Source organism: Lissotriton helveticus, chromosome 4_2 (genome assembly GCF_964261635.1).
Source record: "Lissotriton helveticus chromosome 4_2, aLisHel1.1, whole genome shotgun sequence".
NCBI classification, from domain to species: Eukaryota; Metazoa; Chordata; class Amphibia; order Caudata; family Salamandridae; genus Lissotriton; species Lissotriton helveticus.
In genome coordinates, this window is record NC_136064.1 from 112865239 (window position 1) to 112887859 (window position 22621).

The 22621-nt window shown below is 49.4% G+C and overlaps 1 protein-coding gene across 5 annotated transcripts in view; it reads left to right on the forward strand.

The window, feature by feature from the left end:
• The window catches only part of OGT (O-linked N-acetylglucosamine (GlcNAc) transferase), a 399845-nt gene that overhangs the window by 281145 nt on the left and 96079 nt on the right, over nucleotides 1–22621 (forward strand). For all 5 annotated transcript variants that reach the window (XM_078640248.1, XM_078640247.1, XM_078640246.1 and 2 more), the window contains one exon: nucleotides 7608–7911. In XM_078640248.1, the coding sequence (XP_078496374.1) occupies nucleotides 7608–7911 (304 nt within the window). The remainder of the gene's footprint in view (nucleotides 1–7607; nucleotides 7912–22621) is intronic.

Sequence of the window (22621 nt, forward strand, 5' to 3'; positions counted from 1 at the left end):
AACCTTGGGTACTGAGGGGTCTGACAACTTAGTTGGCACACTCACTCAGGCTGTCCTTGTCTGTACAGGGGATATGGATATGTCCCCTGAAATAAGTCCCAATACCTTGGGCAAATACAGGCAGACACCTTTGATTAATGGCAAAATGGCTCAGGCCTATAGGGACACTTGTGCCAGTGTCACCATGGTGACACCTAACTTTGTGGACCCTGGACAGATCATGCCAGGTACTGATTTCCTGGTGACCAATGCCAGCAATGTCACTACTAGTCATAGTGTGGCAATTGTGGCTTTCTCCTGGGGGGGAGTGAAGGGACAAAAGAAAGTTGTAGTTAGTTCAGACCTCCCAGTTGATTGTTTGTTGGGCAATGATTTGGAGTCATCACAATGGTCAGAAGTGGAGCAGAGGACTCACATGGAGATGTTAGGCTTGCCAGCACACGTGCTTGCTGTGACTAGGTCACAGGCCAGAAGATGCCCCACTGAACAGGTGCTGGATCCTGAAATTATGGACCAGACACCTCCCAAGAAGAAGAGCAGTAAGGGTAAGGCTTTGCCTTCCCCCTTGCCCCAGGTTGAGGATCAAGTCTCTGAGGAGGCTGATCTAGAAGAGCTGAGGGAAACTGAGCCTAAAGAGCTTGAACTTGATCAAGTTGAGTTTCTGGGCTCAGGGGGACCCTCCAGAGCAGACCTGGGGAAGGAACAGTTGAGCTGCCCTTCCCTTGAACCCCTCAGACAGCAGGCTGCTGCTGAGGCTGCAGGGAATGCCACAGGTGCCCACAGGGTATACTGGGAAGATGGACTCCTGTACTCTGAGTCGAGAGACCCCAAGCCTGGTGCAACCAGGAGGCTGGTCATCCCCTTGTCTCTGAGAGGTTTCCTTCTCACCTTGGCCCATGAGATTCCCCTTGCAGGTCATTTAGGTCAGACAAAGACTTGGGACAGGCTTGTCTCACACTTTCACTGGCCCCATATGAATGAGAATACCAAGGAGTTTTGTCGCTCATGTGTCACTTGCCAAGCCAGTGGTAAGTCAGGTGGCACAACAAAGGCCCCCCTCATACCACTACCTGTGGTGGGGGTCCCCTTTGAAAGAGTGGGGATTGACATTGTTGGTCCAATGGAACCCCAGACAGCATCAGGACACAAGTTTATACTGGTGGTGGTGGACCATGCCACCAGGTATCCTGAGGCTATTCCCCTTAGGACCACTACAGCCCCTGTAGTGGCAAGAGCCCTAGTTGGAGTGTTCTCCAGAGTGGGTTTCCCTAAGGAGGTCGTTTCTGACAGAGGTACAACTTCATGTCAGGATATCTGACTGCCATGTGGAAAGAGTGTGGTGTGAACTACAAGTTCACCACACCCTATCATCCACAATGCAATGGGCTTGTTGAGAGATTCAACAGGACCCTGAAAGGGATGATTCATGGACTACCTGAACCTCTTAGGAGAAGATGGGATGTCCTGATCCCCTGCCTCTTGTTTGCTTACAGAGAGGTCCCACAGAAGGGGGTTGGCTACAGCCCTTTTGAGCTTCTGTATGGGCATCCTGTAAGAGGACCCCTGTGTTTGGTGAAGGAAGGATGGGAGAGACCTCTCAAAAAGCCTGCAACCAACATAGTGGACTATGTACTTGGTCTCCGCTCCAGGATGGCTGAGTATATGGAAAAGGCATCCAAAAACCTTGAGGCCAGCCAGGAACTTCAAAAAGCTTGGCATGACCAAAAGGCTGTACTGACTGTGTACCAGCCAGGACAGAAGGTGTGGGTGCTGGAGCCAGTGGCCCCAGCAGCTCTGAAAGACAAATGGTCTGGGCCCCACACCATCATTGAGCAAAAGGGAGAGGTTACCTACTTGGTGGACCTTGGAACTCCCAGGAGCCCTCTCAGAGTGCTCCATGTTAACAGGCTCAAGGCATATGTTGACAGGAAGGACATGAGCTTGCTCATGGCCACAGATGAGGGACAGGAGGAAGAGAGTGACCCTCTCCCAGACCTGCTCACTCAGAATCCTGATGATGGGTCAGTTGATGGTGTTGTCTTTTGTGGCAGCCTCACTGAACATCAGCAACAGGATTGCAGGCAAGTTCTGCAATCCTTTCGACATATGTTCTCTCTGACACCCAGCCAAACTGATTGGTGTACCCATGATGTTGACACTGGAGACAGTCTGCCTGTCAAGAGTAAAATCTACAGGCAGCCTGATCATGTTAGAGACTGCATCAAAACTGAAGTGCAGAAAATGTTGGAACTGGGAGTCATTGAGCCCTCAGATAGCCCTTGGGCTAGCCCAGTAGTTCTAGTGCCAAAGCCTCACACCCAGGGTGGTAAGAGAGAGATGAGGTTTTGCGTAGACTACAGAGGCCTCAATGCAGTCACTAAGACTGATGCCCACCCAATACCAAGAGCAGATGAGCTTATAGATAGATTGGCTTCTGCCAACTTCTTAAGCACATTTGATTTGACAGCTGGGTATTGGCAAATCAGGTTAGCTGAGGAAGCCAAACCTAAGACAGCATTTTCTACCCCTGGAGGGCATTATCAATTTGTGGTAATGCCCTTTGGACTGAAAAATGCACCTGCCACCTTCCAAAGGTTGGTGAATCAAGTCCTCACTGGGCTGGATGACTTCTGTGCAGCTTATCTTGACGATATTGCTGTCTTTAGCTCCACCTGGGAGGATCACCTGGTCCACCTGAGGAAAGTGTTAGAGGCCCTGCAAAAGGCAGGCCTCACTATCAAGGCCACAAAGTGCCAGATAGGGCAGTCACAGGTTGTATACCTGGGCCACCTTGTAGGTGGAGGCCAGGTTCAGCCACTGGAGAGTAAGATACAGGCCATCAAGGACTGGACTCCTCCAATCACCCAGACTCAGGTTCGAGCTTTCTTGGGCCTGACTGGGTACTATAGGAAGTTTGTCAGAAATTATGGGTCCATAGTGACCCCCCTTAATGACCTGACAAGCAAAAAGATGCCAAAGAAAGTTCAGTGGACAGCAAGCTGTCAGAAAGCATTCAATGACCTAAAGCAGGCCATGTGCACAGCACCTATCCTCAAGAGTCCAGATTACTCCAAGCCATTCATTGTCCAAACAGATGCTTCTGAGTTGGGTGTGGGAGCTGTTCTGTCTCAACTGAATTTTGATGGTAATGATCAGCCTATTGCTTTCATTAGTAGGAGGTTGACACCCAGAGAGAAAAATTGGTCAGCTATTGAGAGGGAGGCCTTTGCTGTGGTCTGGGCCCTGAAGAAGCTGAGGGCCTACTTGTTTGGCACTCACTTCACCATTCAGACAGACCATAAGCCCCTCTTGTGGCTAAATCAGATGAAGGGTGAAAACCCCAAACTGCTTAGGTGGTCCATTTCCCTACAGGGGATGGATTTTACAGTGGAGCATAGACCTGGGACTGATCACAGCAATGCTGATGGGCTCTCCAGGTATTTCCACTTAGAGCAAGAAGACTCACCTGGTCAAGGTTAGCTTATTGTCCCAAAGTTTGGGGGGGGGGTCATGTAGGAGAGTAGGGTCTGCAATCCTATGATCACCCAGATTTTTGCTTTTTGCTGCACTGGTTTACGACTTTCCCTGGCTGTGGGCCTGCTAATCAGACCCACAGCCTAGCTGTTCTCTCTATCCAAATTGTACCCAGGTACTGAATTGGCACTGGGCCCTCTCCAAGTCCCTGTACCCAGGGCTGAGGTGCACCCAGAAGTCTCCCAGGGGCTGAAGCATGTATTATGCCACCCCTGGATTGACTAACTAAAACTGACACAACTGGCTGCACGACAGCTGGGGCAAGGTGGTGTACTCACCCTTTGCTTTAGATATAGTATGCCTATATCTAACCCTAAAATGGACACACAGATCTCCTATCAGTCACTCCTATGGCAGGCCTTAACAATCCTGAAGGCAGAGTGCGTGGAATCGTGTGAGATGGTGCTCTGGCATGAGCTGAGCCTGTCTGCGGCTTTCGGGATCTATCCCTTAGCCGTTTCCATGATATCGCATACCATATACTCTTAAGTGCATTATAATCCTCGCGGTTATGTGCCAACTCTGGTATCGCTTTATCAAAACATGTCGAGTAAGGTGTCATACGAATTGGAATACTAACCCCTCGCCAATTCTGGCGACGGGGTTAGCATTCCACCCTTCTAGAGGGACACGACATGCCTGTAACCTATAACCCGGTTAAAAGTCAGACAGAGCCTTAGCATCCACAAAATGGATGCTGCCACCGAGACACAAGTCTGCCCTCCTGCTGCTGGGAGTCCTCCCAGAGCAGGAGATAAGGACAAAGGGTTTCCTGCCAGGGGCGGTGCCAGCACCGTCCCAGACAGGGTTTTGTGTATTGTAGGTAGGCAGGGCTTTAGAGGAAGGTGACTGCACGTGGCACCCCGGTGCTCACTGTGCATAGGCTGGCTGGAACCAGTTCCAGGGTCACTCCAGACCCTGTGCTGGGGAAAAGCCCGCCAAGGAAGTGGGTGTAACCACCCCCCTCCTAGTCCCACCCATAGGGCAGGACTTAGTCGCGTGCCAGCCCCTTTTTTTACAGGATAAAGAGAGAGACTGGCCCCCTTCCAAATCAGATCATCTTTGGAATCAAGATACCACTTTCCACGAAAGGACTTCACGATTTCTTCCTCAAGATTCTCCCTTGTGGCTAAGGAGTAGTCACCCTGCATCCGCAGGCACCATCGAAGAACACTGCGGTCTGCTGCACGTCCTTCCTCCGGAATCCGACTGCCCAGCTCGACGAGACCCGGCTTCCCTGGCACCTCTGACCTCTACCCACCTCTACAGCACAGCTGAGAACCGTGGGTGCGACGAGACCTCGAGGGACCGGCCATCGCCAAGACTGCACGACTTCTGCACAGCAAGCCCACCGAGTAATTTCCTGGTGAGTGCTTTGGGGTCCGAGAAGCCCCCACCCTGAGCAGCTCCAGCACCGAAGAGCAGCCCCCCAGCATCTCCACGATCGGCGTGGGGCCCTTCTGCCTTCTGCTGCTCACCGCGTTGTTTGGCTACTAGCCCGTTGGCTTGTGGCCTTCCTGACGACGCCCGACGACATTTCTGCTGCTGGTCTGGTTGCTCCAGACTGGCCCTTGCTCCCTCCCAGAAGAGGAGCACCCTGGACCCTCCTGGTCCACTCAAGACGCCATTTTGAGTCCACCGCGTGGGCTTGAATTAGCCAAGGCTTGTTGCCCAATCCTGGGTAACTTCGACGCCAACGACTTCATCCTTCGTGGGACAGCTCGCACCTCCATCCTGGTCGCCGACAACGCCTCCTGGTCCGAGAGACTGCAGAGCCCAGCAGCGCCCACTCACCTGACTGCGGTGACTTCGCCCGGTGCCATCCTGGTGCCCACTTAATCACTGGCTAGTGATTCAAGAACTTGGTCCCCTCTGCTTTCAGGTTTTCTTCTTCCTTGATCCAGGCTTGGATCCATCGAACTTTTCTTCACTGGTCGCCTGCCAGCAACTTCTTCCTTCCAGGCTCCTGGTCCGGCAACGAGATTCCCGACGTCTTTTCAGACCTATGCAGCTGCAGCCCCTGGGCTAGGTAACTTCGGCACTTCGGTGTCCCAGCATAGCCTCACTATCCTAGGGTCAGGATCCACTGTCGTTTTCTTCCTACCAGGTCGGGTTCGCCCGTGAACACTAACTTTGCCTTTACTAGCCTCCATAGACTTTGTCCCGCATCCCGCGTGAGAGTGCACACTCTGCACCCGAGTCCCCTGGGCCTCCTAGTAGTAATCTAACGATTCCCTAGTCCAGTCCTAGCGATTCCAAAGCCTATTAGAACTGTTACTTACCTGCTAGTAATTCGCATTCCACTTTTAGTGTATATGGTTTTTCGTGCCCCTCGGGCATTTGTGTAACGTGCTAACTTAAAAGTATTTTCGTAAGAGTTTTGTTGTGTGCCTAGCACCCTGTCCTCATAAAGAGTACAGGGTTGTTGTGATTCTAATAAATACACTGTTTATTTTCATAACACTTGTATGGTGTCCTTTCACTGGGTGTTCAAGGGGTAATGTGATGGTAAAACAGCTGGCTTAACACGCCCTCTAGAGTCTTAGCCTTAGACTGCTCGTATCCATGCTACTAGGATAGCTGGTCTATAAGGTTGACTTACAACCAATCATCAATAAGGGTTGTTTGGACTGATATATAGTGATCACTAGAATAGTGAACACTGCACATCAGGCCAACTTCTCACACCTATTTTTTTCCCAAAAAACGCCACAATCCCAGAATGATTTTTGGGACGACCAGTTACCAAAAATACCATTGCAAATACCATTGCACGGTGGATTGTACAAACCATACAACTATGCCACAAACCAGCAGGACCACAGTTACAAGGAGCAGCTCAGGCTCACTCAAGGAAGAAAGAAGCAACAATTGCGTTTCTAGCTAACACACTAATTCAAGACATTTGCCAAGCAGCAACATGGTCTTCAGTGCACACGTTCACTAAGCACTACTGTGTAGCTATCCAAATGAACAAAGAAGCGCAAGTGGGACAGAAGGTCTTACAACACATATTCAGTAACCAGAGCTCATCTTCCACCCAGCCACCACAATAAAGACGAACCGCTACAAAGTCTATGCAGAGCACAGTGAATCCTGAAAGATTCACGTTGCAAAAACGTATAGTTTCTTACCTGTTGGCGTAGTTTTGCAGCTTGAAGACTTTCTAGATGCACTAGCGAACTTACCCTCCTCCGTCAGAAAAATGAGTCCGGAGGAAAGGCATTCAAACTGGAGAAAGACTTTAAAACATAAAAGGAAAAACAAAGTAACACAAGACAAGAAAAAAGAATCCAAAGATAGGGACCAAAAGTAGGAACTTCCGGAGGAAGCGCGTCAACGTCACGAAGGACACCAAATGGTATGCCGACGCCCACCTGGGCCGCGAAAAGAGACTACAATTCGGGAGCCAACCACTAGATGGCAGAATAATGCACAGACTAGTGAATCCGGAAAGTCTTCATGCTGCAAAACTACACTGACACGTAAGAAACTATACGTTCGTAACCAGTAATAATGGTTTTGCAGCTCGATGCTCCTCTAGGTGTGTGTGTGTGTGTATATTATGATCAAATCTAAAATAATGGGCATGTAGAGGGGCTTTGTGGGTTTATGATCGATGTCACAAGCAAACTCTGCTTATGTTGACGCCCATTCACAGTAAAGGTTTCTGTACAAGCCCTACTAGACCCTGCCACCATTATCACTGAGTCATTGGTTTCATAGTCTTGTGCAGCGTGACGCGTGAGTGAATCGGGCTGTGGAGCTGTGTAGTGATTATTGTAAAATGGGGGCTGTACAGTGCAGATTGTCATGGGATTGGGCAGTATGGGTTGATTAACAGAGGATGGGTTGGTGTAGTGTGTATATTATCATGAGAAGGTTACCTTGTGATGGACAGGTGGAGGCAGCAAAAGTAATCTCAAGTATAAATGTTTGCTTTTCTACTCACTACTGTAGAATATATGGCTTTTGAAGTATGAAACCCAGCAGACATCTAAGTTCATTGAATTATTTTGGAATTTTAAAACTTTGCTAAGTTTGAATAAAATCTTTACTTTTTTTTGTTATAGATTCTAAAACGTGTCCCGAACAGCGTACTGTGGCTACTACGGTTTCCAGCTGTGGGAGAACCAAATATACAGCAGTATGCCCTAAGCATGGGCCTTCCTCAGAGCAGGATTATCTTTTCTCCTGTTGCCCCAAAGGAGGAACACGTGAGGAGAGGCCAGTTGGCTGATGTTTGTCTGGACACTCCCCTCTGTAACGGGCACACCACTGGCATGGATGTGCTCTGGGCAGGAACGCCCATGGTCACTATGCCAGGTAAGGAACCAACGGAAAGCTTAGTTGTGCTCAACAGGGGTTGTTCTTCAGGTAATTTGACTTTTTATTACTTTGATTTCAATAAGGATTTCATTTGTGTGTTTCACTTGTTGTCTCTCTGTAAGACTGTTTGAAACATAGTGACGTTAATTTGTTTTATGCCTTGATTTTTTTGTCTTTTTGGGTGCCAGGTAATATTTCTCTTGCTTGAGTTTCTGCATGCTAGTCTATTTAGTGTTGTGCTGGTTTAGGGTAAGGAATTGGGAGGGTTGTGCTTCTGTTTAATACATAGAATTCATAGGGCCCAGTATAGCTACCATCTAATTCTACTTGCGCAGGCATACATCTACTACAGGATGTTGTAAAGGGGTGAGATTGTCTTGTACTGAATCTGAGGCTGTGCACAAACCTGATTTGGCTCACAGTATGAGATGAGTGTGCTTTAAACATGCAGAATGCTTTTTGCTGATAGTGTGCATCACTGCAGTTCAGTCTCACCCACATCTCACTGGCAGTACCTTCTTTTTCTGCCTATGGAGAGTGTTACCCATTATTTGAGAAGGGTATTTCCACCTTTGCATTGTTATGGAGTTTTGTATCATTAACTGCATGGACAGGGTCCTGTCCAGCCCTTACTGCGGGCAACATGGTCAGATACTTTTGATTCTGTGAGGCAAGTTGTTTCAAATGACTTTTAGCCCTTTCTGAATCTAATCCAAGCGAGTGACTCTGGTTAATTGCGCCTTGTACACTAGCTCAGTAGTTGACTTGAAAATTGTTTCCATACCCATGCCTATTTCTTAGGGTATAATATTTGGGTTTGGAGTTAATGACATACCTCTACACAAGGTGTTCATTTTCAATGTGTTGCACGATTCAACGCTTACTGTGCCAGCATACAGTTAACGCAACTTAGAGTAGGGATGATATAATGCCAGCGGCTAGATCAGTACAGTGTCCAAGCATCAGCAATAGTAGAAGGTACGAGGTAGCTGTATATTAGGACGCTTTAGCAAGGGTGTGACTCAAACAAGTTCATGCTCTCATCAGCACTCAAAGGCAGCCATAAAATGCTAAATTACTTTTTTCACTTTCATTTCTGATGGCTACGTCTAATCACAGGTTCCTAAACCCTTAGAACATCCTGGGGCACCATACTGGATCCAGAGGATTTCACAGCAATGCACCATCGAGTGCTGACTCTGTAGAGAGACTGTACTACCCCAGAAGATTCCAGAGCAGAGCCCCATATAAGTACCACTCCTGTACGCTGACATCAGGGTCTTTCTTTCCACGCCCATTGACTGAGTGTTGCTCCCAACTCTGTCTTCTAGCAGTTTCAAAATGTACCTGGACTGTGCCAGGAAAGTCTTAAAGCTGTGCCACAACTTCATGGTCAGATGTGTGTCATAAACCCCACAATGTGTCTCTTTCATGCTTGGAGCTCCACTCATGACTTAAGCATAGCAGTAAAGCCACTTGTGATGCTGTTCAAAAAGCCAGTCCAGCGTGAACTTATATTCTCACTCCAAGTCTGCAGGAAGTTGAAGATGCGCCTTAAGGGCAGGAAAGCTTAAGGAGAGTCTGCCCAATCCCAGCACTTGAAATCATGTGAGCAGGGACAAGGGCAACAATCAAAAGATCATACCCAATAGTGTCTTCTGAATCCGGTCCTGCAACTGGTCTTGACACACCCCAATTCTCCCTAGCCATCCTAGAACCTGCTGCAAATGGCCACCTTCAAGGAGGCCATGGCTTAGCTCTTTCAGATGCTTATGGCTCTCTGGCATGCCTGTGAGCTCCACAGACTGCAAGGAGTCCACTGGCAGGCCCTTCCTTCATACAGATTGACCCTGTGGGACCCATTCCTTTTCCTGTTCTGACACCGGTTCACACTTTCACTCTGGGCCCTGAATGCATCCCAATCCTTTCTCTGTCAGTACATATGCAGACTACTCCAGTCCGGATTCCAGAGCCTGTCTCTGATAATGAGCAGTCATGCAACCACTCCAAGCCTATGTCTTGCTACAAGATTACAAAATAGCAGCCAGTCAGTCTGTATCCAGATCCTTAATCTGCCTCGACAATTTGAGGCAAAAGGCATTATTTGGGTTAGACCCTGATGTGGGTCAGAATATGGCAAGTTTTCCCACAACACGGATAAGTAGAAGGTGAACATTTTACTTTTGCAGCGTGAATCTTTCTGGATTCACTATGCTGTGCATTATTCCGCGGTCTTGTGGTTGGGTCCGGATTCGTAGTCTTTTCTTTTTTTTTTTTTTTTTTTTTTTTTTTTTTTTTTTTGTAGCCCAGCTGGGCATCGGCGTCACACCTCCTTGGGTGTATTTCCGGTGACGTCGGCATGCTTCCTGCGGAAGCTCCCACTCTTGGGCGCCATCTTCAGATTCTTTTTTTCCACGGTCGGGTCTGGATCGTTCCCGATTGGGCTCCAGAAATTTTTGGAGAAAGAAGAAGACAGAAATTGGAAGGAAAACATCTCAGAAGACTACAGGAGACTTCATCAACCAAAGGCCAACGAAGGAGAAGGAGAAATCCTTGAGAACTTCGACGCCCGTCGACGAACGCACGACCAGGGGTCCCCCTGAGTGCTCAAGATGGACAACACGCCTTTCAAGTTCTGCCGTAACTGCCACCACAAGTACGCGCAGAAGGACCAGCACCCGGTTTGCAACCTTTGCCTACCGGTAGATCACGAAAGCAAGGACTGCAACGCCTGCTCCGCCTTCACCCTGAAGGAAGAGGACAACGCTGCCGCCAAAGACAGCTACACGGTCGTAGAGACCGTACACCAAGACTTCTGATAAAGTAGGAGACTCTACGGCCCCTAAGAACACGAGAGACTCCGAGTCTCAAAAGAACGAGGGCAAGGCCTCGAAAGCGCCGGCGCCAAAATCTTCGGCGCCCGCGGCTACATCCAGGCCCAGCGGATCCTCTGAGAAGGAGTCCCTGGCGCCGAGAGCTGTTGAACAGCAAAAGTCGTCGAAAATCGTTCCCGAAAAGGATCGATCGATGCCGAGGGAGAAGGACCCTAAAGCACCAACGCCGAAACCCGGTTCGGCGTCTAAGCCTTCGGCGCCGAAGACCAGCTCGGCGCCGAGCCAACTGCCCAAAAGAGCGGCCGAATCATCCGACGCGGAACACGCAGCCGAGATGGAGAAAAAGAAAAGGCGCCTCGAGGCCGAAATGGAGAACATCTTGCAGCGGAAGAAGGAATTTGACACCAAGATGAAGGCCTTCACGATTCCCCACAAAACCAAGCCACCGGTGGTGGAGGAGGAAGACGATGACGCCTATGAACAAGCGCCGGACGTCGAGGAGATCGACGACCAGGAAGAAGAGAGTCCCTACTATAGTTACGAATATGAGGAGGAAGAGGACAACAGGACGGACGCCGGGTCGGCTCCCTCTGACTCACTGGAGGTGGATTATCTGGAGGTCGACACCCTAAGCCCAGAGGAGGCTGTCGACACATATCCCAGAGGAGGCTGTCGACACATATCCCAGAGGAGGCTGTCGACACATATCCCTCGAGGCCCTCACCGCCGGACGACATCGGAGCCTACAACTCGGTGATAAAAACTGCCGCAGCAGCATTCAGACTCAAGCTCTACGAAGAGAAGCAGAAAGCAGACTTCCTTCTGGAGACATTGCTCCCCACTCAAACAAAGAGCCAGTACCTGCCCATGCTCGACAGTGTCTTGGCCCAGGGAAGGGAAGCATTCAAAGAGCCCGCAACATGCAAGGCGGTCACTCCCAGAACGGAGAAAAAATAAAAACATTCCTCAAAAGACCCACCCTACATTCAGGGCACGGTCTCAGCAGACTCCATCATCACTGCCACAGCAAGAAGGAGGGCTAACGTGCCCACTACTTCTGGGTCTCCTCCAGTTAAGGAGAGCAAGAGGATGGACCTGGTGGGCAGAAGGATTGAACGGAACGCCGCAACCCACTGGCGCATGGCGAATTCTAACGCCCTGATCAACAGGCACATGTACAAGATCATGGAGGAACTGGGTCAGTTGGTGAAAGACCTACCCCAGGATGCCAGGCAAAAGGCGGAAAGACTGGTGGAAAAGGGGAATAAGCGGCAAATTCTTGCCTCAAGACTGCCCTGGATGGAGCAGACACCTCCAGCAGGCTCATGGTGATGGGCATCACTGAAAGGAGCGATACAAAAGGGGATGATGGACGGAGCATTTGTACAAATCAAACACTCACCCCCAGTCAACTGATCTGGGTTTAATCCTTCACCATTCTTTAGTTCACTCAGCCACCCCAGTTCAGACATGGCTATATGCAAATCAGTCTGACCCTGTGCCTCCTGGGAACAGTCCAGCCCAAACTGCCAAGCCAGGTCTTCCCTAGACCGGAAACAAGCATCCTGGGACCGGTTTCGGATTCATAATCCTCATCAGCCAGGCTATTTTGAATCCAGTGGCCAAGTGAACAAGGGACTCACGTCTGAGCATACCCTGCCACACTTAGGGCGAACAAAGCGATACAAAAGGGGATGATGGACGGAGCATTTGTACAAATCAAACACTCACCCCCAGTCAACTGATCTGGGTTTAATCCATCACCATTCTTTAGTTCACTCAGCCACCCCAGTTCAGACATGGCTATATGCAAATCAGTCTGACCCTGTGCCTCCTGGGAACAGTCCAGCCCAAACTGCCAAGCCATGTCTTCCCTAGACCGGAAACAAGCATCCTGGGACCAGTTTCGGATTCATAATCCTCATCAGCCAGGCTATCTTGAATCCAGTGGCCAAGTGACTCACGTCTGAGCATACCCTGCCACACTTAGGACGAACAAAGCGATACAAAAGGGGATGATGGACGGAGCATTTGTACAAATCAAACACTCACCCCCAGTCAACTGATCTGGGTTTAATCCATCACCATTCTTTAGTTCACTCAGCCACCCCAGTTCAGACATGGCTATATGCAAATCAGTCTGACCCTGTGCCTCCTGGGAACAGTCCAGCCCAAACTGCCAAGCCATGTCTTCCCTAGACCGGAAACAAGCATCCTGGGACCGGTTTCGGATTCATAATCCTCATCAGCCAGGCTATCTTGAATCCAGTGGCCAAGTGAACAAGGGACTCACGTCTGAGCATACCCTGCCACACTTAGGGCGAACAAAGCGATACAAAAGGGGATGATGGACGGAGCATTTGTACAAATCACTGAAAGGAGACACGCCTGGCTCAGGGTTTCAGGTTTCAAACCAGAGGTGCAACACCGCATCCTGAACACACCGTTCAACGGCGAAACACTGTTTGGAACAACAGTTGATGAGAAGCTCAGTCAACTAAAAAAGGATAACGAAACAGCAAGATCCATGGGAGCATTGCAGTTCAGAGGTAGCAAAAGGGGAACCCCGTCACGGAGGCCCGGAGGGAGAGGTGGAAACCAGCCGGGTACATCACACCAGGTTTTCCAACAAACCAGGCAGACTCACAAGCTCAGCATGGTCAGCATAAGCAGTCCTGGGAGTACCAGCCAAGAGGCCAGTCCTTTTGAGGGAGAGGAAATGGACGTGGACAGAATAAGAGGGGGTCAGCAGCCCGCCTCTAAGTGACTTAAAAAAAACCTGTGTGCCCACCCACAGAAAAGATCCCAGTGGGCACCACGTACGGAGGGATCAGTTGTTACACAAACTAGACACCTACGACCACATAACACCAGGGGGAGGAAGATTAAGATTTTACCTCCAAGAATGGAGGGAAATCACATCAGACAAATGGATTCTCAACATCATCCAATTCGGATACTGCATACAGTTGGAGGGGAGGCCAACAAGCAGAAAACCAAAAAGACCACTAGCAAACAAACTAGAGCGTCTTCAGGAAGAAGCAAAGGAGCTCCTGCAGAAGCAGGCCATAGAACCGGTACCTTTCAGGGAAAGGAACAAGGGGGTATATTCAACGTACTTCCTGGTACCAAAAGTAGACGAAACAATGAGACCCATTCTGGACCTAAGGTTCCTGAACAAATTCATAAGAACGCAAAAGTTCAAAATGACCTCCCTACAAGAGGTGCTCCCACAATTGCAAATCGGGGACTTCATGGTCACGATAGACCTCAGACGCCTACCTGCACATCCCAATGAACAGAAAGCACAAGCATATGCTCAGATTCACCATCGGAGAAAACCACTACCAGTTCATAACACTAGCCTTCGGGCTAAAGTCAGCACCAAGGGTCTTCACAAAGTGCCTCGCGGCAGTCGCAGCGTACCTACGAAGGCAAGGAATACACGTATACCCTTACCTGGACAACTGGCTAGTGAAAGCAAACTCATACCAGAAATGCAAGCGGGACGCACACATTGACGACCACACTCCTAAACCTGGGGTTCTCCATCCATTGGAAGAAATCATCAATGGAGCCGGAACAAGTGAAGATCTAACTGGGAGCACAGATCAACACCTTACAGGGCAAGGTGGTCCCCAGCGAGAAGAGGGCGAGCGCACTGGTGAAAGAAACTCGCCTCTACCAGAAGGGGCAAGCTCGGACAGTGAGGACTGCGAGCAAGATCATGGGCATGATGGCATCATGCATCCACCTAGTACCAAATGTACGACTCCACATGAGACCCATTCAGGAATGGCTACAGGAGCAATGGTCACAAGCTACAGGCAGTTGGGAGGATCTAGTGGTTGTAACGCACTCATGCAGAAGGAAATGACATGGTGGAACATGGAGAACATAACAAGGGGAAAGCCTCTAACGCCCCCAACACCAACAGTGACCATCACCACAGAAGCATCCCTCAAGGGATGGGGCGCTCACATGGAGGAACTCAAGCTGAGGGGACTGTAGACGCCAGCAGATGCGACAAAGCACATCAATTACCTGGAATTGAAGACCATCTTCCTTGCACTGAAAGCTTTCCAAACAAGGCTGTACAAGCACAAGGTTTTGCTACAAACAGACCACACCACAGCGATGTTCTACATCAACAAGTAGGGTGGGACACAGTCAACCATGCTTTCGACGCTAGCGCAGGAGATATGGAGATGGGCCATCCCACTCAAGATAGACCTGCTAGCCATACACCTACCAAGAAAGGACAACATACAAGCAGACTGGCTCAGCAGACAGACATCGGCATCCCACGAATGGGAGCTCAATGCTCAAGAGAGACAAGGTGGCTGTTCGACAGATGGGGAACGCCATCAGTGGACCTTTTTGCCACACGCCAGAATGCAAAATGCCAAAACTTCGCATCCAGTCAGCCCGAGGAGGGATCCCTGGGGAATTCCCTATGGATAGATTGGTCCAGGACATTTGCTTACGCTTTTCCCCCGATACCACTGATGCACAGAGTGCTGAGCAAATGCAGAGCGAGCAACATGACACTGATACTGGTCGCGCCGAAGTGGGCCAGACAGACATGGTACTCGCAGATAATGGAGATGACAGTGTGCACCCCACGGATTCGGCAAAAGGAAAGACCTGCTCTCCATGCAGAACGGAGAGGTGCTGCACCCAGAGCCAGAGAGCCTGAGCCTGGTGGCATGGCTCCTGAAGACAGAGTTTGCACATTTGAAACTACCAGAAAGCACCCTGAGGGTTCTTCGGGAGGCACGAAAACCCAGCACTCGGAAGTGCTATGTTGCGAAGTGGAAAAGATTCACAATGTGGTGCAGAAGAAAAAAACTTCACAATAAAATGAAGGAGGACTCCACGGTGCTAAAGTACCTCACGCACCTGCTGGAGAAGAACCTTAGTTCATCCTCGTTGAGAGTTCACTTGGCAGCGATAGTCGACTACACGAGGAGAAACGTGCAGGAGTTTCTTCACTTCACAGGTGGTGAAAAGATTCCTAGAAGGAGCGAAGAGGATCGCACCACCAAAGCGGGTGCCACCACCGGCATGGAACTTGAACATAGTCCTAACAGAACTCATGAAAGAGCCCTTTGAACCACTTCACAAGGCCTCCCTAAAGATGCTAACTATGAAAACAGCTTTCCTGGTTGCAATAACGTCCTTACGCAGAGTAAGCGAACTTCAGGCACTAACGCTACAAGAACGCTGTAGGAGAGTGGGGTCTGCAATCCCATGGCCACCCCAGATTTTTGCTTTTTGCTTCACTGATTTACGACTTTCCCTGGCTGTGGGCCTGCTAATCAGACCCACGGCCTAGCTGTTCTCTCTCTAAATTACAACCATGTACCTTAGGTGCATTTTACCAATTGGTACTGGGCCACCTTATGAGTTCCTGTACAGTATACCTTAGGTATCCAGGGCATAGGTGTACCCAGGGCCTACCAGGGGCTGAAGCATGTATTATGCCACCCCTGGCTGGCCATCCAAACAGACACAACTGGCTGCACGACAGCTGGGGCAAGGTGGTGTAATCACCCTTTGCTTTAGATATAGTATACCTATATCTAACCCTAAAATGGACACATATATTCCTATCAGTCATTCCTATGGAAGGTCTTATCAGTCCTGAAGGCAGAGTGCTTGGAATTATGTGAGATGGTGCTCTGGCATGAGCTGAGCCCGTTTGCAGCTTGCGGAACCAAGTCCTAATAGCTGTTCCATGATAACGCTATACCATATACTCTTAAGTTTAAGGCTGTATCCCTTCCCCCCTATCAATCTGCCTTTTCCCCAGTCCCTCACGGTGTACCCCAGGGTTCCTCTATCAGTCCGATTCTCTTCAATGTTTATTTACTACCACTGGTCTCTCTCATTAAATCACATAACATGACCACAGTAAACTACGCAGATGACACCCAGCTTATTGTTTCCTGGGAGGGTGAAGACTCTATTACTTTAGAAGCATTCCACGACTGCCTGAGAGATACTGCTAGCTGGTTACACCATAACTACCTCCAATTTAATTCCTCTAAAACCGAGGTCCTGTTTTGCCCAGCCAGCCGCATACCTCGCCCTCTGCCTGCTGATTTCTGGCCTCCGGAAAATTCGGACAACCCGCCACCTGTGGCCAGTGTTCGGAATTTGGGCGTCATGCTGAATAATAAGCTGAGCATGGAAACACAGGTCTCGAGAACAGTTGCCACCTGCTCTGCCCTTATGAGATCACTGCGTAAAATCCTGCCACTACTTCCACTATCCGCTAGAGCACAGATAGTCCGGTGTACCATCCTCAGTCGCATCGACTATTGCAATGCTCTCCTGCTTGACTCCCCCTTGGTACTGCTGGACCGTCTCCAACGTGTCCAATCAGCAGCAGCCAAACTTACACTTGGATGGACCAGGAGATCCTCAACCACTGCTGCTCTAGCCGAGCTGCACTGGCTTCCCCTGAAGCAACGTATTGCCTTCAAGTCTCTTTGCCTAGTCTTCAAGGCACTACATGGGCTAGGACCTATCCCTTTACAACGGATGTTTACCTGGTACATACCTACCAGAGCTCTTCGATCCGCTACCGCTCGACTTGTAATAGTTCCCAGATTCAAGAGAGCCAGGATCGGGGGAAGATCATTCCGAGTTGCGGCTGCAAAGCTCTGGAACAGTCTGCCTGCTGACATTCGCCATACTTCACAGCTCCTCCCTTTTCGAAAACTAATAAAGACTTGGCTTTTTCCCTAGATTCCCCTCCACCACCATTTAACATTCTTCCACTGTTTCTATCTTAGGAGTAAGCCACCCTAGCCCCAGGATGCCTGCCAGGCGACAGTTGCGCTCTACAAATGTTTTAAATTAATTAATTAATTAAGTGCATTATAATCCTCGCGGTTAAATGCTAACTTTGGCATAGCATTATCAAAACATGTCGAGTAAGGTGTCATACGAATTGGAATACTACCCCCTCGCCAATTCTGGCGACGGGGGTAGCATTCCACCCTTCTAGAGGGACACGACATGTATGTAACTGTGAACCCCGGTTAAAGTCAGACATAGCCTCAGCTCCACAAAATGGATGCTGCCACCGAGACACAAGTCTGCCCTCCTGCTGCTGGGAGTCCTTCCAGCAATGGATGCCTGGACAAAGGGTTTCCTGTCAGGGGCGGTGCTAGCACCATCCCAGACAGGATTTTGTGTATCCCAGGTAGGCAGGGCTGAAAGGAAGGTGACTGCAAGTGGCACCCCGGTGCTCACTGTGCATAGCCCGGCTCAAACCAGTTCCAGGGGCAACCCAGCCCCTGAGCTGGGGAGAGACCGGACAAAGGAGAGGGGTGTAACCACCCCCCTCCTGGTCCCACCCATAGGGCAGGACCTAGTCGTGAGCCAGCCCCTTTCCTTAGGATAAAGGTAGGAGCGGGCCCCCTTCCCAAATTAGATAATTCTGAATCTTGACTACTTTCCACGAAAGAACTCTTGACTACTTCTGAAGACTCTCCCTTGTGGCTACGGAGTAGCCACCCTGCACCAGCAGGCACCATCGAAGTACTTGCGGTTTGCTGCACGTCTATCCTCCGGATCAAGACTGCCCAGCTCGACGAGACCCTGTCTTCCCGCCATCTCTGACCTCTACCTACATCATCCAGCCCAGCTGAGATTCGTGGGTGTGACGAGACCCGTGGGACCGGCCATCTTCAAGACCTGCACGACGCTTCACCAGCACGACTTCCGAGAGACCCTCGAGTGAGTGCTTTGGGGTTTGAGAAGCCCTAACCCTGAGCAGCTCCAGCACCGAAGTCCAGACCCCCAGCATCCACGAGTTTTGCGTGGGGCCCTTCTGCTCTTTGCTGCTCACCACGTTGTCCGGCTACTTGCCTGCTGGCTTGTGGCCCTCCTGACGACGAACCACGACACTTCCATCGCTGGTCTGGTTGCTCCAGACTGGCCCTTGCTCCCCTCCAACAGAGGAGCACCCTGGACCCTCCTGGTCCACTCCAGACGCCATCTTGAGTCCACTGCGTGGGCTTGCCTTTGCCAAGGCTTGTTGCTCCAATCCTGGTTTCAGCTGCGCCGACAGCAGACACCTTCGTGGGACAGCTCGCACCTCCATCCTGGTCGCCGACAACGCCTCCTGGTCCGAGAGACTGCAGAGCCCAGCGTCGCCGACTCACCTGGTCGAGGTGACTTCATCCGGTGCCATCCTGGTGCCCATCTGATCACTGGCTAGTGATTAAGAACTGAGTCCCCTCTGCTTTCAGGTCATCTTCAACTCCGATCCAGGCTTGGATCCCATCGAACTTCATCACTGGTCGCCTGCCAGCAACTTCTTCTTTCAGGCTCCATAGACTGTAACGAGGATTCCCGACGTCTTTTGAACCCTATGCAGCCGCAGCCCCTGGGCTAGGTAACTCGAGCATTTCGGTGCTCCAACGTAGGTTCACTATCTAAGTGTCCAGATCCTTTTTCGTTTTCAGCCTACCTAGTCGGATTCGTCCGATAACACTAACTTTACGAAATCTAGCATCCATAGACTTCTTCCCGCGTGAGAGTGCACACTCTGCACCCGATCTCCCTAGGCCTCCTGCTCCTAACCTTAGGGTTCTGTAGTGTAGTCCTAGTGATCCTGAAGCCTCTGGCTCTTGTTACTTACCTGCTAGCATTTCGCATTCCACTTTTGTAGTATATGGTTTTTCGTGCCCCTCGGGCATTTGTGTAAATTGTGCAACTTAAAGTATTTTCGTAAGAGTTTTGTATTGTGCTTAGCTCCCTGACTCATAAAGAGTTCAGGGTAGAACTGTTATTAATAAATATCCTATATTTTTATAAGAACTTGTGTGGTGTCCAAGGGGTATATCTGATGGTAAAACAGCTGGCTTAACATGCCCTCTAGAGTTTAGCCTAAAGACTGCTCTTGTCCACGCTACTAGGATAGCTGGTCTAATAAGGTTGACTTCCAACCAATCATCAATAAGGGTCGTTTGGAATGATGCACAGTGATCACTAGAATAGTGAGCACTACATATCAGGCCAACTTCTCACAAACCCTACATACAAATACACAATGATAGGGTTGTGATGAGAACTGACCCACACTTCATGCCGAAGGTGGTGTCCAAATTCCACATGAACCAATCTATACAGATACCAAGTTTTTTCCAAAAACCAACCACTAGCGCTGAGCGAGCTCTGCAAACCCTGGACGCCAGAAGGGCAGTCATGAACTACATTGAGAGAACGAAGGGACACAGGAAAACAAAACAGTTCTTTGTGTCATTCGCCAACAGTTTCATGGGGAAGGCAGTAACCAAAGAGACTATTGCACGATGGATCGCACAAACAATTCAGCTCTGCCACAAGCGAGCAGGACAAGAACTAGCAGAGGGGACACGTGCCCACTCCACTAGGAAAAAGGGTGCTACAATAGCTTTCCTGGCTAACACACCCATACAAGACATATGCCTGGCGGCAACATGGGCTTCGGTGCACATGTTCACGAAGCACTACTGTGTGGATATACAGATGAACAAGGAAGCACAAGTCGGACAAAAGGTGCTCCAACACATATTCAATAACCAACGCTCATCTTCCACCCAGCCGCCACAGAAATGAGAAACCGCTACAAAATCTATGCACAGCATAGTGAATCCAGAAAGATTCACGCTGCAAAACGAATAGTTTTCTTACCTGTCGGTATAGTTTTGCAGCTTAAAGATCTTTCTGGATTCACTAGCGAACCCACCCACCTCTGCCAGAAAGATGAAGCTGGAGAGAGAAAAGGTGGTTAAAAACAGAGACAAGTTTAAAAAAAAAAAAAAAAAAAAGGGGGACTTTCAAGGTTACAAGCGGTAAATCACTTAATAGAACATTGCCATTACTTCGGAAACGGAACAAATACGGAAAAAAAGAACCCGAAGATGGCGCCCAAGAGTGGGAGCTTCTCCAGGAAGCATGCGGACGTCACCGGAAATACACTCAAGGAGGTGTGACGCCGACGCCCACCTGGGCTACGGAAAAAAAAAAACCACAAAGAAAATACTACGATTCCGGACCCAACCACAAGACCGCGGAATAATGCACAGCATAGTGAATCCAGAAAGATCTTCAAGCTGCAAAACTATACCAACAGGTAAGAAATCTTTATGGATTCACTATGCTGTGCATTATTCGCGATCTAGTGGTTGTGTCCGGAATCGTAGTCTTGTTTTTCGTAGCCCAAGTGGGCGTCGACGTCCCACCATTTGGTGGCCCCCTGTGACGTCCGTGCGATTCCCCCGGAAGCTCCCACCTTTGGGCGCCATCTTCGGCTTTTCCGCTGTTGGGTCTGGATCGTCACAGAGAGGTTCCAGTATGCAAAGTTTTCCCACAACACTGATCAGTAGAAGATGGACATTTTACTTGCTGTTCATTATTCCATTGATGGTCTATATTGTTGTATCAACTGGCAGAGCTCTACACCGTTTTCCACACTCCCGGGTTAAACAAGTGAACTTAGTTCAGTTAACCAGCACTGAAAGTAAAAACAGGCGATTGTTGCCCCGCAGGACTCGACCCAGTACATAAATGAGGTGGTGCCAATGCTTTTAGGTTGCTAACAGAGAGAAGAGGTGTTGCAAAGTCATCCTGTGCCCTGGGCACCCCTCAACTTTTTGCTGACTGGAACTGGTGTTAACTGACTCTGACTGGCCCTGGCTCTGTTTAACCAGGCCCAGGGCGAGTGCCAAGTTAAAAGGAACACATTAGAATACAGTTAAGACACCCAACATACACTAGGGTACACTATGGTATGGTGGGGTACCCTTGTAATTGGTATGACCTACCCCATAAGCCCCTAGTATGTAATGGGGCAGGGGATTTGAAACCACCTAGAAGTCTCCAGTATCCAGGGGCATGGCAGTTTACAGGCCAGCAGATTTTCTGCACCAGCATGTGTGCAGTGCTGAAGTCTAAGGTCAGTTTAAAATCAGCACTGGTTGCCAGGACAGCTTTTAAACCTTACCTTGTGCCCAAACTCTCCTTCGGGGGGTAGGGGCCCTTAAAAATAAAACATCTACCATGTTTTTGCATATTAGGGGGCCCCATTGTCACCCCTAGGTATCCCAGGGGTGGGGGGTCCGTTATCTATAAGGTACGCCCTTATAAAATGAGTTTTTATATGCCTGGGTAAAGTGAAATTTTACAATTCACTCCCCACATTCTATTAAAGAGCTAGAAGTAGTGGGTATGAAGGATCTGCAATATTTCTGCAGATTCAGAACCCCTGAAGTCTCCCCTAGTTGCGCAGGGGGTGGGGGTCCTGTAGAAATTAGGGAAATGCTTATAAAATGTTTTTATAAGCCCTGGTGCTAGAAAATTGGCCCAAGTCATTTTACCCATTGCAAACCCCATGGCCCATAGGCTAACATGGTAGGAAGTTATTGAATAATAAATATTGATAGAGGACTAGCCGGACCATTCAAAGACTTCCCAGAATGGTGGTAGTAAATCCAACAATATTATGTTGTTGAATTTCTCCTAAAGTATACATACAAGAAGTTATAAGACTTTCTTGTTTGTAATTCCAAATTCAGCCTTCCAATGGTCTGCCCTGATTGGTCAGAGTTGGGTGGATTAGCCAGGCTGCTTTGCAGAGTTGATAAGGAACCCCTAGGGTTAATCACTCTGCTGGGAGGGCACTGTGCTGGTCTATAGGAATGCCAGGCCAGGGGGTGGAGTCGTAAACCATCCTCTTCAAAGGCAGAGGGGAGGCCTGGGTTTTAGTTTCACTCTGACACTCTTGACCCATAGTCAGAGCTAGGCTTAAGGAAGGTATGTGCAGATGGTAGGAGGAGAGTCCATGGAAATAAGCCATCCCAGGGGGTGTGTTTAGCCAGCTCTTACCTCCTTGCTGGAAAATCAACCATTTTAGATTTGGAAGA